Below are 17,967 nucleotides of genomic sequence, written 5' to 3' on the forward strand. Positions count from 1 at the left end.
AATTTAAGTGGCAGGCATTTGGCGCAGTAGATAACATGTAGCTTGGGATGCCCTCATCCCACGCTGAGTGCCTGGATTCAAGTCCTGGCTCTGCCCATCTTGTGGGGAGAATGGTGTCCCCAGCTGGGTTGAAATAAAATTCTTGCCTCCATGTGACATAAGAATTCAAAGCATAGACATAGATAAAATGCAAGAATGGGGGAATTTATTTAAAGAGATGGAGGGGGGGCAGCACTGTGATATAGCAGGTAAAGCTGCCACCTGCAGTGCTGGCATCCCATATGGGCGCCAGTTCACGTCCCGACTGCTCCATTTCCAATCCAGCTCTCTGCTATGGCCTGAGAAAGCAGTGGAAGATGGCCCAAGTGTTTGGGCCCTTGTACCCATGTGGGAGACCCAAAAGAAGCTCCTGGCTCTTTGCTTTGGATCAGTCCAGCTCCAGCCATTGCAGCAATTTGGAGAGTGAAACAGCAAATGGAAAACCTTTCTCTCTCTCTCTCTGCCTCTCTGTAACTCTGCCTTTCAAATAAATAAATAAATAAATAAGTCTTCAAAAAAGAGAGAGATTGATAGATAGAGTTCACATCCATATGTGAATGTAGACAGCCCCCTGAGGAGAACAAGCCCCTTCATCCACTCCTGAGTTTGTGTTTTTTGGTGGGCTTCTAGAGGGCTTCAAGATGGGGGCTAGCCAGAGAAACCAACCACTGAGTAGAGGTTTGGAACTTTCAGTTCCAACTTCTCTTTCCATTCCACATCCAGTTCAGTCACCAACTGCTAATCATTTAATTTATCATGCCCACCAAACAAAGGAGTTTAGAAAGTTTCTAAACTGGTGAACACATCAGGGGCTGGGAGGGAGGTGTACCTGGAGTGGGTATGGATGGTAGGTACCCACCCCCTACCCTGCCCTATGCACCTCTTCCACCTGGCTGTTCCCAAGCTGTTGTATTCTTTATAATAAACTAGTATTGTAACTAAAGTGCTTCCTTGAGTTCTGTGAGTCATCCTAACTAATTACCAAAGCTGGGGGGAGAGGCACAGAAACTTCTGAATCTGTAGTCAGCTGGGCTAGAATGTGGATTGCCTTGGTACCTTATTCAGGAATGGCATCCAAAATGGGAGCAGTTTGTGGGATTGAACCCTTAAACCTGTAGGGTTTGAGGATAACTCTAGGGGTTGAGTATCAGAATTGAATTAAACTGTTGGACACCTATCTGGTGTCAAGAGAACTGGTTGGTATCAGCAAATACCTCACAAGGGGCAAAGGACATAATAAATAGCATAAACATTATTCATCTTTCACTTTGCAAGTGTTTACTGAACATTCTGTATCAGGTACAGGAACTGGAAATGCCAAGATCCACAGTAAGGGGTCTGTACTCTGGTGGCTCATGACAGTATAGCAGGAGAGACCTGCTGCTCACGTGGGAGACCTGGAGGGAGTTCCAGCTTCCTGGCTTGGGCCTGGACCTGCCCCAGCCACCGCAGCCACTTGGGGAGTGAACCAGCAGATGGAAGCCTACTCTTTCTCCCTTGTACTCTTTCTGTGCCTCTGCCTTTCAAATAAATAATGTTTTTAAAAATAAAGAATAACCTATATGGTCTGTAAAAGAACTGAAAGGATTTAAATCTGTCTAATAGGTTAGGTAATAAATAACCCACTTAATAACTTGTGTTGGTACATGGGATATGAGGTAGCTGTTGTAGCTGAGGCTTGTGAGGTCAGGAAGAACTAGACCTATGTATCACCCTGAGGACATCTGAAACCACAGTGACAGGAAACTATCAAAGGTAGCTCCCCCCTCCCAAAGATTTATTTATTTATTTTCTAGAAAGTCAGAGACAGACAGAGAGAGACACACACAGAGACCTCTCATAAGCTGGCTCACTCCCCAAATGGCTACAACAGCCAAGACTGGCTTAGGCTGAATCCAGAAGTCAGGAACTCCATCTGGATCTTCTACATGAGTGGCAGGGGCCCAGGCACTTGGGATATCTCCTGCTACCTTCCCAGGTGCATTAGCAGGGGACTGGATTGGAAGCAGAGCAGCAGGTCTTGAACGGGATGCCAGTGCTGCAAGCAGCAACTTAACTACAATGCTGGCCCAACCCAGGGGTTTTGAAAAAGTTGTTTTAAGGGGACAGCATTGTGGCACAGTGGGTTGGGCTGCCGCTTGGGGCACCAGGATCCCATATGGGTGCTGGTTTGAGTGCCAGTTCCCCATGAATGCACCTGGGAAGGCAGTAGAAGATGGCCCAAGTGCCTGGGCCCCTGCCAGACATGAGAGACCTGGATGAAGCTCTAGGGTCTGGGCTTTGGCATGGCCCAGCCCTGGTCATTGAGGTCTTTTAGGGAGTGAACCAAGGGATGAAAAAATTCTCTCTCTCTCTCTCTCTCTTTCTCTCTCTGTAGCTCTTTCAAATAAATAAATAAATCTTAAAAAAAAAAAAAAAAGGCAAGCCGGTGCTGTGGCATAGCAGGTAAAGCTGTCGCCAACAGTGCCAGCATCCCACATGGGCACCAATTCTAGTCCCAGCTGCTCCACTTCCTATCCAGCTCTCTGCTATGGCCTGGGAAAGCAGCAGAAGGTGGCCCAAGCCCTTGGGCCCCTGCACCCGTGTGGGAGATCCAGAAGAGGCTCCTGGCTTTAGGTTGGTGCTGCTCTGGCCGTTGCAGCCAATTGGGGAGTGAGCCAGCGGTTGGAACATCTCTCTCTCTCTCTCTCTCTCTGTCTCTCCTTCTCTGTGTAACTCTTTCAATTAAAATAAATATTTTTTTTAAAAAATAATTAAAAAAAAAAAAAAGGCAATAGGAGGACTAAAGGGTAAGTTTTGGGTGTTCCAGGTGAGATGTTGCTTAGGATGCCGACATCTCATATTGGAGTGGTAGGTTCCAGTCCTGACTCCTCTGTTTCCAATCCAGCTTCCTGGCTCCTGGCTACAGCCTGGCTCAAGCCTAGGTGTTGCAGCAGTTGGGGAGTGATCTCATAAATGAAAGACCTTTTTCTATCTCTTCCTCTATCACTCTGTATTTCAAATAAATAAATTAAAAAAAAAAAACTTTTTAAAAAGCATCATTGGCCGGTGCCGTGGCTTAACAGGCTAATCCTCCGCCTTGCGGCGCCAGCACACCGGGTTCTAGTCCTGGTCGGGGTGCCGGATTCTATCCCGGTTGCCCCTCTTCCAGGCCAGCTCTCTGCTATGGCCCGGGAAGGCAGTGGAGGATGGCCCAAGTGCTTGGGCCCTGCACCCGCATGGAAGACCAGGAGAAGCACCTGGCTCCTGGCTTCGGATCAGTGAGATGCGCCGGCCACAGCGGCCATTGGAGGGTGAACCAACGGCAAAAAGGAAGACCTTTCTCTCTGTCTCTCTCTCTCTCTCACTATCCACTCTGCCTGTCAAAAAAAAAAAAAAAAAAAAAAAAAGCATCATTCACTATCTTGTTCAATTTTTTTAACCACAAATTTTTGTTTTTATGTATTTATTTATTTAAGATTTATTTATTTATTTGCAAGGCAGAGTTACAGAGAGGCAGAGCGAGAAACACACAGAGAGGTCTTCTATTCACTGGTTCACTCCCCAGAAGGCTGCAACAGCCAGAGCTGGGCCTATCTGAAGCCAGGAGCCAGGAGCTTCTTCCGGGTTTCCCACGTGGGTGCAGGGGCCCAAGCAATTGGGCCATGTTCCACTGCTTTCCCAGGCCATAACAGAGAGCTGGATCAGAAGTGGAGCAGCTGGGACTTGAACCAGTGCCCGTGTGGGATGCTGGCACTGCAGTCAGCGGCTTTACCCGCTATGCCACAGTGCTGGCCCCTCCAAATTCTTTTTCATTTTTTTAAGATTTATATATTTGCAAGGCAGAATTACAGACAGGCAGAGGCAGACAGAGAGAGAGAGAGAGAGGTCTTCCATCTACTGTTTTACTCCCCAGATAGCCGCAAAGGCTGGAGCTGCGCCGATCTGAAGCTAGGAGCCAGGAGCCTCTTCTGGGTCTCCCATGCAAGTGCAGGGGCCCAAGGACTTGGGCCATCTTCCACTGCTTTCCCAGGCCATAGCAGAGAGCTGGATCAGAAGTGGAGCAACCAGGACTCAATCGGCGCCCATAAGTGATACCAGCACTGCAGGTGGTGGCTTTACCCACTACACTACAATGCCAGCCCCAAGAGGGTGTCTTTTATTGTATGTAAAGTACATTTTAAGGGACAAGCACTGTGGCACAGTGAGTTAAGATGCTGCTTCAGACATCCACACACACTGGAGTGCCTGGGATTGAGTACTGCTTCAGCCTTCTGTTCATGTGCACGGTGCACTCTGGGAGGTAGCAGAGATTGGCTCAAGTACTTGAGCTCCTGTCACCCATGTGGGAGACCCTGATGGTGTTCCAGGCTCCTGGCTTCAGCCTGGCCTAGCTCTGGCTGTTGTAGGCATTTGTGGAGTGACCTAGCAAATGGAAGATGGATATCTGTTTGTCTTTCTCTCTTGCTCTCTGTCCCTTTGCCTTTCAAATAAAAAAATAAGTATACTTTTTTTTAAAAAGATTTATTTGTTTGAAAGTCAGACTTACAGAGAGAGGGAGGGACACAGAGCTCCACTGGTTCATTCTCCAGATGGCCACAACAGCCAGGATTGGGCAGCCAAAGCTGGGAGCCCAGGAGCTTCTTCTAGGTTCTCCTATGTGGGTGGCAGGGCCCCAAACACTTGGGCCATCTCCCACTGCTTTTCCCAGGCCATTAGTCAGAGAGCTGGATCAGAAGTGGAGTAGCTGGGACACAGACTGGCATCCATATATGGATGCCAGCATTGCAAGGGGCAGCCTTATCCACTATTCTGCAACACTGGCCCCATAAATAAACTTCAAAAAAGTATATTTCAATAAATCCATTTTTAAAAGTAAATGAGGTATTGTATACTTTCCTCTGAAAACAATTTAAAAACTACAAGCTTCTTTTTACATGATCTTTCATATAAAAGTTTTCCACATTACTCTTTAATAAAATATAGCTTTCAGAATGGTTTCACGAACATTACTTCAGTAGATCTTTACAAGAAGTAGGATGAGTGTCACTACTTCATATCACATATGAGAGAATTATAACTAGTTCAAAAAAGTCAAATTACAAACTGGCAGACGGGTTTGGTTTTGAGATTTCTATTCCAATTGCCACTTTATAAAATTTTATATGCATTGATGGAAAACCTCGGTAGGGAGGATTATTTTACTCATTTTTTCAAAAAGTATTTATTGAGGCAAGTGTTTAGCCTAGCTGGTTAAGATGTGATTTGGGGCACCTACATCCCATATCAGAGTGCCTCAGTTCAAGTCCTGCCTCTGCTCATGATTCCAGCCTCCTGCTAACGTGCACACCGGGAAGCAGAAGATGATGGCTCCAGTAATTGGGTTTCTGCCACCCACGTGGGATAAGTAGATCGCAGGCATCTGGGCAGTAAAATAGCAGATGGGAGAACTACCTCTCTCTCTCTCTCTCTCTCTCTCTCTCTCTCTCTCCCTTTCCCTCTCCCTCTCCCTCTCCCTCTCCCTCTCCCTCTCTCTCTCCTGACAGAGAATAAAGGGGACACTGAACTTAGATACAGTGGTTAGAGAAGGCTCCTCTGAGGTCACATGTAAGCTGAGATGTTACTGGAAATAAGAGATGGAAGTCATCCATGTCAATGATAACCAAAGCCACAGGGGTAGATGAGATTACGCATGAAGGTATACAAAGTAAGAAAAGCAAGCAGGGGGGCCAGTCCTCTAGTGTAGCAAGTAAGTCGCTGCCTGCAGTGCCAGCATCCCATATGGGCACCAGTTCAAGTCCCAGCTGTTCCACTTCCAATCGAGTTCTCTGCTATGGCCTGGGAAAGCAGTAGAAGATGGCTCAAGTCCTTGGGCTCCTGCACCTACGTGGGAGACCCTAAAGAAGCTCCTGGCTCCTGGATTCAGATCGGTGCAGCTGTGATAATCTGGGCAGCGAACCAGCAGATGGAAGACCTTTATCTCCCCGCCTCTCTGTAACTCTGCCTTACAAATAAATAAATAAATCTTAAAAAAAAAAAAAAGACAAGCAATCAGAATAAAACTCTGAGAAACATAAATACTTAAGAGATGGACAGAGGAAGAAGAGCCCAAGAAGAAAATTGAAGTTGATTATGATAGCCAAAGAAAGAAGGTTTCAAGGACAAGACAGTGGAATGTTCCTGAGAGACCAAATATGATAAGAACAAAAAACAAATTATCAGGGCTGGTGCTGTGGTGTAGTGGACTACACCTCCACTTGCTGCACTGGCATCCCATATGGGTATCAGTTTGTGTCCCAGCTGCTCCTCTTCTTCAATATTTTTTTTTTAAGATTTATTTATTTTATTTGAAAGGCAGAGTTAGAGAGAGGCAGAGGCAGAGGCAGAGAGAGAGAGAGAGAGAGATATCTTCCATCCTCTGGTTCACTCTCCAGATGGCCACAACAGTTGGAGTTACACCTATCCAAAGCCAGGAGCCAGGAGTGTCTTCAGGTTTTCCCACGCAGGTGCAGGAGCCCAAGGACTTGAGCCGTCCTCTACTGCTTTCCCAGACCATAGCCTGGGAAAGCTGTAGAAGATGGCCCAAGTGCTTGGGCCTCTGTACTCATGTGGGAGACCTAAATGAAGTTCTTGGCTCCTGCTTTCGGATCAGCCCAGATCCAGCCATTGCAGTCATCTGAGGAGTGAACCATTGGATGGAAGGTCTCTCTTTCCATCTGTAACTCTACCTCTCAAATAAATAATAAAATCTTAAAAAAAAAAAAACAAAAAACAAATTTCCATTGGATTTGATAACAGGAATGGTATTGATGTCCTTTGCAAGAGCAGTTATAGTGAGCCAGTCTGAAGCCAGACTGCAGGGGTTATAGAAAATCTTAGGCCAAGAAGTAGACCAAAGGGGCTGGTGCTGTGGCACAGCGGGTTAATGCCCTGGCCTGAAGTGCCGGCCTCCCATGTGGGCGCCGGTTCTAGTCCCAGCTGCTCCACTTCCAATCCAACTCTCTGCTATGGCCTGGGATAGCAGTAGAAGATGGCCCAAGTCCTTGGGCCCCTGCACCCACGTGGGAGACCCAGAGGAAGCTCCTGGCTCCTGGCTTCAGATCGGTGCAGCTCCGGCCATTGCGGCCAATTGGGGAGTGAACCATTGGATGGAGGACCTCTCTCTCTCTCTCTCTCTCTCCCTCTCTGCCTCTCCTCTCTGCCTTTCCTCTCTCTGTGTAGTTCTTTCAAATAAAAAAATAAAAAATAGATCAAGTGTAGAAAAATACCCACCAGTGCACTCCAATGTAGGTTTCTCTCTTGAGATTCTACTCAATGTGCTCTTCTGAGGATCAACAACAATGCTCACGCTGCTAATTCCAGGTCAGCAACAATCCTCCTGTTGCCAAATCCAATGAACCTTGCTTTGTCCTCATCTTGCTTCACTCTCAACAGGGTCTGACCTCCTGATTAGTTCTTCCTTCTTGAAACATTGTCCTTTCTCGGCTTCTGTGATAGCACACTCTGTTTTCACCCCACTGATTGCAGCTCTTTGCTAACTTCTCTTCCCCCCACCTAATTGCTAGATATTGTGATATCACCTACTCACAAAGCTTTAACTACTACCCATAGCCTGACAAATTCCACACTTATACTTCAAATCTTGACCAATGCCCTGAGCTCCAGAATGGTAAATCTGTCTGCCTTCATGACCTCTCCGCCTGGATTTCTAACAGGCATCTAAAACCCAGCGTGTTCAAAATGTTATTTGCCCTCAAAACAGTCTTTTTAGTCTTGCTTGGTAAAGGATGTAATCATTCTACTCAGTTGTTCAAGACAAAAAGCCAGGGCTCTTCCTTGAGTTCTCTCTTTTTCTCATCTCCCACATCCAAATCAAAAGAAAGTGCTACTAGTTCTTCCTGGAAAACATCTCTCAAATTTAACTACCTTGCTCCATTTCTACTGCCACTATTTTAACCAGGGCAATCCTGCTTAGATTTTTCCCATGGCCTCCTAACTATGCTCTCTGCTTCTTCTCTTAATCTCTCTATGGTTCATTCTCCACACAGCAGCCAGATTCTCCTATAAAATCAAATACCAGATAATGCTATTTCCTGTGTGAGACTCTTCAACAAATCTAAACTCCTTACCATGACCCACTAGCACCCTTATAATCAAGGTGTTTTGTTTTTTTTTTTCCTGATCTTACACTGAAAACTTTCCCTCTTAGCCAGTCTTAACATGCAGCCATTCACTTAACAAACATTTCTTATATACCTAATTTGGGCCAGATACCCAATTAGACATTGGATGGCGCAAAGATGATATCTGCTTTTTTTTTTTAAATTTTTTATTTATTTATTTATTTATTTATTTATTTATTTTTGACAGGCAGAGTGGACAGTGAGAGAGAGACAGGGAGAAAGGTCTTCCTTTACCATTGGTTCACCCTCCAAATGGCCGCTGTGGCCGGCGCGCTGTGGCCAGCACCACCACACCATGCTGATCCGAAGCCAAGAGCCAGGTGCTTCTCCTGGTCTCCCATGGGGTGCAGGGCCCAAGCACTTGGGCCATCCTCCTCTGCACTCCCGGGCCACAGCAGAGAACTGGACTGGAAGAGGGGCAACTGGGTCAGAATCTGGCGCCCCAACCGGGACTAGAACCTGGAGTACTGGTGCCGCAGGCGGAGGATTAGCCTATTGAGCCACAGCGCTGGCGATATCTGCTTTTGAAAGGTTCCTGGCTCAGTAAGAGAAACAGCCATATGAACAATAAATAAATCACTTTTCCAGAGTTAGTTATTTTGCAGTTAAAAGCAACATGGGATAGGAGTACAAAGAGCAAAGCAAAACTCTGCCTATGGGAATCGGAAGGCTATTACCAAAGAATTAACAATTACTGCCATACATTTGAAAGATGATTAGTAGTGGGTGTGGATGCAGTCTATATAACCCAGGAATAGAAGAAAGCTAGTAAGTCCAAATGGAGCTCTCCAACTCCTTATAAAAAAAACTGTAGGGGGGCCGGCGCTGTGGTACAGCGGGTTAACGCCCTGGCCTGCAGTGCCAGCGTCCCATATGGGCGCCGATTCTAATCCCAGCTGCTCCACTTTCGTTCTAGCTCTCTGCTGTAGCCTGGGAAAGCAGTGGAAGATGGCCCAAGTCCTTGGGCCCCTATACCCACATGGGAGACCTTGAGGAAGTTACTAGCTCCTGGCTTCGGATCGGCGTAGCTCCAGCTGCTACGGCCAATTGGGGAGTGAAGCATCGAATAGAAGACTTCTCACTCTCTCTCTCTCTCTCTGCCTCTCCTCTCTCTGTGTAACTCTTTCAAATAAATAAATAAATCTTAAAAAAAAAAAAAAAAAACCATAGGGGCCAGCACTGTGGCGTAGAGGGTAAGGCCTCCACCTGCATCCCCATAAGTATGCCAATTCGCATCCCGGCTGCTCTGCTTCTGATCCAGCTCTCTGCTATGGCCTGGGAAAACAACAGACGATGGCCCAAGTTCTTGGCCCCTGAACCTGTGTGGGAGATCTAGAAGAAGCTCCAGGTTTCAGATCAGCCCAGCTCTTGCCATTGCCATTTGGGGAGTAGACCAGCAAGTGAAGACTTCTCCCTCCCTCCTTCCCTCCTTCCCTCCCTTCTCTCTCTTTCTCTCTCTCTGTCGCTGACTCTCTGTAACTCTGCCTTTCAAATATATAAATAAATCTGGCCGGCGCCGCGGCTCACTAGGCTAATCCTCCGCCTTGCGGCGCCGGCACACCGGGTTCTAGTCCCGGTCGGGGCACCGATCCTGTCCCGGTTGCCCCTCTTCCAGGCCAGCTCTCTGCTGTGGCCAGGGAAGGCAGTGGAGGATGGCCCAAGTGCTTGGGCCCTGCACCCCATGGGAGACCAGGAGAAGCACCTGGCTCCTGCCATCGGATCAGCGCGGTGCGCCGGCCGCAGCGCGCCAACCGCGGCGGCCATTGGAGGGTGAACCAACGGCAAAAGGAAGACCTTTCTCTCTGTCTCTCTCTCTCACTGTCCACTCTGCCTGTCAAAAAACAAACAAACAAAAAACAAACAAAAAAAAACCAAAAAAAAACAAAAAAAACCCAAATATATAAATAAATCTTAAAAAAAATATCTAGAGGTGAGTAAATAATTCAAAGTGAGCAGCTTGATCAACTGTTGACATAAAATACAGAATTAAAATGCCCCTGTCAAGTCATTACAGAGATTAAGGATGAGGACTAGTTAAAGCACAAATAGATACTTAGAGTGACTTTCCGTTCATTCATTCATTCAACAATGCTTTGAGTGTCCACTACATATCAAGAACTATCTATAGGTGTGTGTGTGGTACAACAGTTAAGTTGCTATTTGGGATGCCTGTATTCCATATGAGTGTCTGTTCAACACCACTTTTTTTTTTTTTAGGATTTATTTATATATTTGAAACATAGAGTGACAGAGAGGGAAATAGATGAGAGACAGAGGAAAAGATAGAGAGATATCTTCTGTCCACTGGTTCACTCTCAAAATGGCCATAACAGCTAGTTCTGGGCCAGGCCAAAGCCAGGAAGCAGAAATTCCATCTGATCTCCCACATGCCTGGCAGGAGCTCAAGTTCTTGAGCCATCTTCTGCTACCTCCCAGGAGCATTAGAGCAAGCTAGATTGGAAGCAGAGTAGCAGTACTCATACTGGCATTCTGATACAGGATGCTGGCATCTCAAGCAGTGGCTTAATCTACTATGCTATATAATGTAGGCCCCTCAGAGTGCCTGCTTCGAGCCCTCAGCCAGCTTCCTGCTAATGCACATCTTGGGAGGCAGCATATAATGGCTCAAGTAGTTGGGTCGCTGCCAGCCATGTGGACTGGCTTCAGCCTGGCTCAGCCCCTGATGTTGTAGACATCTGGGGAGTGAGCCAGTGGATAGAAGACCTCTCTGTCCATCTCTCTGCCTTTCAAATAAAGTGAAAATAAATAAATAATTAAAAAAAGAATTACTCAAAAAGAACAACAGACAAAGCCATCCACATCTGTCTTCGTGGAGCTTATATGCCAGTGTAGGAGTCGAGATGATAAATATTTGAATGTTAGAGATATGATCTATGATGAAAAATAAGGCAGGCCAATGAGCAGAGAATGGTGGGTTACTGTCTGAGATAGGAAAAGCAATAAAGGTTTGTCTCAGGAAGTTTGTAGCAGATGCCTGAATGAAGCAATTGAGGTATTATTTGGATCTGTTATTTACCTTCACAGATTGGGAAAACACATTTTCAGACTTTGCTGACTTCATCAAACTGGCCCTCTACTAAAGTGATGATTAACTGACCCTTTCCATTTATTTTATCTTGATTATTTGACCATGTGTAATTGGCCCCATGATTAGGCAGGTTAGGATTCAGACTACATATAATTTCTCCAGTGATCATTAACCCTGGGCTTAGGTATTAACCAAAGGTCTGGTCTTTCTCTTGTTCGTGTGACCTTGCTTACATTACTCCTTGAGTCCCACCTGCTTTTTATCTCCTCATAATATTAAACATAGTATCTCAAATATGATGACCTGAACAGACAGCTAAAGACGGGATGCAGCCAAAGCCTTAATTCCCCTTGATCTACCTCCAGAGCCAGAACTAAGGGGTAATACAATGAAGAAAAATTAAATCTTCTATCTCCCAGCAAAAATAACTAAGCATAATCTTCACATTTAAGAAAGGCATGTAGGCCGGCACCGTGGCTTAACAGGCTAATCCTCTGCCTTGCGGCGCCGGCACATCAGGTTCTAGTCCCGGTCGGGGTGCCGGATTCTATCCCAGTTGCCCCTCTTCCAGGCCAGCTCTCTGCTATGGCCCGGGAAGGCAGTGGAGGGTGGCCCAAGTGCTTGGGCCCTGCACCCGCATGGGAGACCAGGAGAAGCACCTGGCTCCTGGCTTCGGATCAGCGAGATGCACCAGCCGCAGCGGCCATTAGAGGGTGAACCAATGGCAAAAAGGAAGACCTTCCTCTCTGTCTCTCTCACTATCCACTCTGCCTGTCAAAAAAAAAAAAAAAAAAAGAAAAGAAAAAAGAAAAGAAAAGAAAGGCATGTTTTTCTAAGAACAAGAAGAACACAGGGGCAGGTTTTGTGGTATCATGGATTAAGACACTGCTTAGGACACTCCCAACCCATATCGGAGTGCCTGGGATTGAGTCCTGCCTCCACTTCTGATCCAGCTTCCTGCTAACGTGCACCCTGGGAGGCAGCAGATGATGGCTCAAATGCTTGCGTCCCTGCCACCCACAAGGGAGACCCTGATGGAGTTCCTGACTCCTGGCTGTTGCAGGCACGTGGGGAGTGAACCCACAGACCAGCTCCTCTCTTTCTCTCTTCCTCTCTCTGCCTGTTGCTCTGCCTTCAAAAAATAAAAATAAATAAATACACACTTAAAAAAGGAAATAGGAGTACAGAAAGGAAACAGTAATAAAGTTTCAAGAAACATGCCAAGATAGGAACTCCATGAGGTGATAAAATAATCTTAGTGGAGGGGCCAGTGCTGTGGCTTAGTGGATAAAGCCACCACCTTCAGTGCTGGCATCCCATTTAGGTGCCAGTTCAAGTCCTGGCTGCTCCTCTTCCAATCCAGCTCTCTTTTAATGCTCTTGGGAAAGCAATGCAAGATGGCCCAGGTGCTTGGGTCCTTGCTCCCATGTGAGACTCAGAGGAACCTCCTGGCTCCTGGCTTTGGATTGGCCCAGCTCTGGACGTTGTGGCCATTTGGGGAATGAACCAGAGGATGGAAGTGTTCTCTCTGCGTCTCTCCCTCTCTATCTCTGTAACTCTGCCTCTCAAATAAATAAATAAATCTTTAAAAAAAAAATGTAGTCTAAACAGAACTTTTGACAAAGGAATAAAATGCAATCAGAATTTACAGGGAGAATCATTTTTTCTTTCTCATACCTGAGAGATGTGATTAAAATACTGCAAAGCTGTCTCCACAGGGCTTCTGAAGAACATTTTCTCCTGAGGTTTCAGCTAGGAAGACAGTAAAACACACAGTTGAGCATATCCACAATGGAACGAAATTAAACACTGATCCTTGAAGGAAATACAGTAATAATTTTATCTTTTTACAACTTCTATCTGCAAATTTCTTTTTAAAAAAATGATAATCTGGGGGTCGGCGCTGTGGCTCAGCGGGTTGATGCCCTGGCCTGCAGCGCTGGCATCCCATATGGGCGCCAGTACTAGTCCTAGCTGCTCCACTTCCTGTCTGGTTCTCTGCTGTGGCCTGGGAAAGCAGTGGAGGATAGCGCAGGTCCTTGGGCCCCTGCACCCATGTGGGAGACCCGGAGGAGGCTCCTGGCTCCCGGCTTCAGATTGGTGCAGCTCCGGCCATTGTGGCCAATTGGGGAGTGAGCCAACAGATGGAAGACCTCTCTCTCTATCTCTCTCTCTCTGCCTCTCCTCTCTGTGTAAATCTGACTTTCAAGTAAAATAAATAACTCTTTAAAAAAAATGATAATCTGTACTCTGTGGGTACTTTCTACAGGTCACTAATGGAATGTGACGGTTTGTGACAGGGAGAGAAAAACTTACATTATCAGAAAGAGCTAGATGCTTGCAGGCAGTTCCACAAACAGCACATTTTTCTAGAAGAAAAAGGGGAAAAAAGTTCGGTTTTCACAGAGATAAGATTAGATTTTCCTACAGTACATGATATCACTCAAGCAAGCTACCAAGGCGAGAAACACAGGATTCTTCCTGAGTTTAGAATGTCATTAATGCTATAAAAGAACATCAACTTAAGCTCTGTTCTCTAATCAGTATTTTCACACCAGGATGTCAAAGCAAGGCTTTCTCACCATCCCTCCGCTCATCTCCTTCTCTATTTTAAATTCCCAGCTTTCTTCTAACCCTCAGCAGGAGTACTAGGGTGCATTCATAAGGGTATCAGTGATGGTAATTCTAAGTTACTCTTTTTTTATCTTGTCTTCCTGACAGCAGGCCCACATTGGGAACTGTAAGAATCTCCCAGTCACTCCTGCCCTGTTGTCACTGCTAGTGGTCCTAGATTTCGCTTTGAAGTTCTCCTACTCTTATTCTCCAATTAACTCAACCTGAAAGAAGCAAAAATTAAAGTTCTTGCTCTTTCCTTGCAAGGTGAAATTTTAGTAGTGGTGCTGGTCACTAAGATAAATGCCATGTCAGGAGAAAACATCAAAAGTGGCATATGCTTCACAGAGACAAACCACTCCAAACGGAGCTGCTGTTACCAGAGTAAACAGCTTTGTTACACGAGCAGACAATTTAAAAGGGTCATGAGACTTACATGAACAAAAAAGCTTCTCCTGAGACTACCGAACCTCACTGTCCTTTCCTTGGAGACCACAGCTTTTTCCCACTCTGCCTTCCACTGTTCCCACATGAGCTAGCAAGTACATATCACTTTTGTTTAAGAAAAAACAAAACCACTACAGCTGTCTATCACCTATAGGCTAAAATTCAGGTTCATTATTAGCCTGGTGCATAGAGATTTCTATCACCTAGCACTGCCTTTCTCCAGTCATTTTTTACCTTATTTTTATACCCAACAATTCCAGTCTTTTTTTTTTTTTTTTTTTTTAAGGGAAAGGGTTTATTGGGGAAAACCCAGCAGATCAGAGGGAAGGGACGAAGAGGGAAAAAGAGAAAGAGAAAGAGGAGAGGAGAGAGGGGAGTAAGAGAGAGAGAGAAGAGGAGCAGAGAACACAGAGAGAGTGAGAGTGGGCAAGAGAGAGCGAGGAGAGAAGAGAGAGCGAAGAGAGAAGTCAAGAGAGAAGAACCAAGATCTTTTTTTTTCTTTTTCTCAACAATTCCAGTTATGTGTAGTTTAAAAAAAAAAGACTGACACCGTGGTTTTTATGATGTAATATATCTTTTTTTAAAGATTTATTTTATTTATTTGAAAGTCAGAGATACACAGAGAGAGATGGAGAGGCAGAGAGAGAGAGGTCTTCCATTCGCTGGTTCACTCCCCAATTGGCCACAATGGCGTGGATCCGAAGCCAGGAGCCAGGAGCTTCCTCCGGGTCTCCCATGTGGGTGCAGGGGCCCAAAGACTTGGGCTATCCTCCACTGCTTTCCCAGGCCATAGCAGAGAGCTGGATCAGAAGTAGAGCAGCCAGGACCAAAACTGGTGCCCATATGGGATGCCGGCACTGCAGGCAGTGGCTTTACCTGCTACGCCACAGCACCGGCCCGATATAATATATCTTTATACACACTGTTCTCTTAAACTAGAATGATCTTACTTGCCGTATTCACTTGGTAAACTCCAGTTTATTATTCAAAACCCTACTGAGATTAAAAGCACTCTACTTTAAATCCCTCTTCTGGGCATTTACATACCTTCTAACTATATCTGCATTAAAGAAAAACAATCAACCTTGAAATCAACACTGTCTTCTAAGATTTACTAGCTGTAAGAAGCTGGTCAAGGGGCCAGTACTGTGGTACAGTGGGTTAAAGCCGCCACCTGCAGTGCCAGCATCCCATATGGCACCGGTTCAAGTCCCAGCTGCTCCACTTCCGATCCAGCTCTCTGCTGTGGTGGCCTGGGAAAGCAAGCAGTAGAAGATGGCCCAAGTCCTTGGGCCCCTGCACCCACGGGGGACACCCAGAAGAAGCTCCTGGTTCCTGGCTTCTGATCAGCTCAGCTACGGCCATTGCGGTCATTTGGGGAGTGAACCCGCAGATGGAAGACCTCTCTCTCTCTCTGGTTCTACCTCTCTGTGTAACTCTGTCTTTCAAATAAAATAAAATAAATAAATAAGTAAATAAGGAAGGAAGGAAAGAAGGAAGAAACAGCATGTTTAAAAAAAAAAGCAGCTGGTCAAATCACCTATTCTCTTTAGATCAGTCTCTTCATTTCTAAAATGGTCCTACTAATAATTACCATCTGGGATTGTGGTGAGGAGTATGTAAAATTAGTACAAGAGAAAATGCTTTTTAAACTGCGAAGGCATCATCATTTCTAACCAAATTGATTTTATAGGCCATACCACTCCTCTTCAAATGGCTGATATCAACCAAATTTTCCCCAATTCCTATCTATTATTCCTTTTTTACCCTGATCAATCTTGATTCCTTGTGGTTTTCCAGGCTACAGTCTTCAAAACATTGACTAATATCTTTTGTTGTTCAAGTAATAGATCTGTTAAATCATTTGCTAAGTCATTTAGCACCATTATTTATTAATGGATTCCTCCAATTTCCAAAATCAAGTCTCAAAGTATACAGACCACCACTGGCCTACTGGCTTATTTTTATCTTAAGTCACACAAAGAAATGGGTCATCATTATATCTAGGCTAAAAACATTTTTGCCTGAATTTTAAAATAGTTAAGCCACTCACCCAGAGTCACACATGTTTTACAGAAAATATGGCCACAGCTGGTGACAAAGAAATGTGCCCCATCTTTTCGGAAACACTGGTTGCAATGAAACCAATCCATTCTAGAGCAGATAAAGAGAAAGAGTAAGAATAATCTGGGCTATAATATAATTATAGCTGTTCCAAAATCTATGTAACAATGTTTGCCTAGCTTCTGATAATGCATTAGGATGTATCATTGTAGGTATTCCAACTGACTGTAACAAATCCATATATCCATAAAGTGGGGAAAAAAATCTGCAGACTATGTTATACCATATATATATATATATATATATATACATATATATATGTAATATGAAAATGTAAAAAATTTTTTTAAAAAGGCCAGTGACCTGAGTGATGAGGATCTGTCTGTGTTTTGCCTTTATACTTTTTCTGTTGTCCATATTTTCTAGATTAATTCATGTACTAGCTTCTAACTAGAAAAAAAAAAAATCTTCAAAAATGAAAACAGCTCTTTTGTCTCGGCAGCCAATATGCCATCCAGACTGAGGAAGACCCAGAAACTGTGCAGCTACATGAGCCAAGGCATGGCCGCATCTGCAAACACCGGAAGCACCCAAGAGGCCGAGGTAATGCTGGCAACATGCATCACCACAGAATCAACTTTGATAAACATCACCCAGGGTACTTTGGGAAAGCTGGTATGAGGCATTACCACTTAAAGAGAAGCAGGCTTCTGCCGAACTGTCAACCTTGATAAGTTGTGGACGATGGTCAGTGAGCAGACACCGGTAAATGCTGCCAAGAACAAGACTGGAGCTGCTCCCATCATTGATGTGGTGCAGTCGGGCTATTACAAAGTTCTGGGAAAGGGAAAACTCCCAAAGCAGCCTGTCATCGTGAAGGCCAAATTCTTCAGCAGAAGAGCCAAGGAGAAGATTAAGGGCATGGGGAAGCCTGTGTCCTGGTAGCTTGAAGCCACACGGTTCATTAAATGCTAGCAAATGCTTTTCAAAAAAAAAAGAACCATTCATTTCTTTAAAAAAAAAATATTTATGGGCTGGCGCTGTGGTGTAGCAGATAAAGCCACCGCCTGCAATGTGGTACCACATGGGCACCAATTTGAGACTCGGCTGTTAAACTTCTGATCCAGCTCTCTGCTATGGCCTGGGAAAGCAGTAGAAGATGGCCCAAGTTCTTGGGCCCCTGTACCTATGTGGGAGACCTGGAAGAAGCTCCTGGTTCTGGATCGGCCCAGCTCTGGCTGTTGTGGCCATTTGTGGGGTGGGGGTGGGGGGGTGTGAAGCAGCAGATGGAAGATCTCTCTGCCTCTCTTTTTTTAAATATTTTTTTTTTATTAGACAGGCAGAGTTAGACAGAGAGAGACAGAGAGAGAGAGAGAGACAGAGACAAAGGTCTTCCTTCCATTGGTTCACCCCCCAAATGGCTGCCACGACCGGCGCTGTGCTGATCCAAAGCCAGGAGCAAGGCGCTCTTCCTGGTCTCCCATGTGGGTGCAAGACACAAGCACTTGGGCCATCCTCCACTGCCCTCCCAGGCCACAGCAGAGAGCTGGACCAGAAGAGGGGCAGCTGGGCTAGAACCCGGCATCCATATGG

The 17,967-nt window shown here is 45.5% G+C and overlaps 1 protein-coding gene and 1 pseudogene across 1 annotated transcript in view; one reads left to right on the top strand and one right to left on the bottom strand.

The window, feature by feature from the left end:
• RNF212B (ring finger protein 212B) overlaps positions 1–16,463 on the bottom strand; it is a 43,594-nt gene extending 27,131 nt beyond the window's left edge. Inside the window, exons 1-3 of the mRNA XM_062205433.1 lie at positions 16,364–16,463; positions 13,567–13,619; positions 12,928–13,002 (exon numbers count right to left, since the gene is read on the bottom strand). Coding sequence (XP_062061417.1) covers positions 12,928–13,002; positions 13,567–13,619; positions 16,364–16,463 — 228 coding nt within the window. The remainder of the gene's footprint in view (positions 1–12,927; positions 13,003–13,566; positions 13,620–16,363) is intronic.
• Positions 16,464–16,881: 418 nt separating this feature from the next.
• LOC133769447 (large ribosomal subunit protein uL15-like) lies at positions 16,882–17,324 on the top strand (annotated as a pseudogene).
• Positions 17,325–17,967: the final 643 nt, after the last annotated feature.

This window comes from Lepus europaeus, chromosome 11 (assembly GCF_033115175.1).
Source record: "Lepus europaeus isolate LE1 chromosome 11, mLepTim1.pri, whole genome shotgun sequence".
Lineage (NCBI taxonomy): Eukaryota > Metazoa > Chordata > Mammalia > Lagomorpha > Leporidae > Lepus > Lepus europaeus.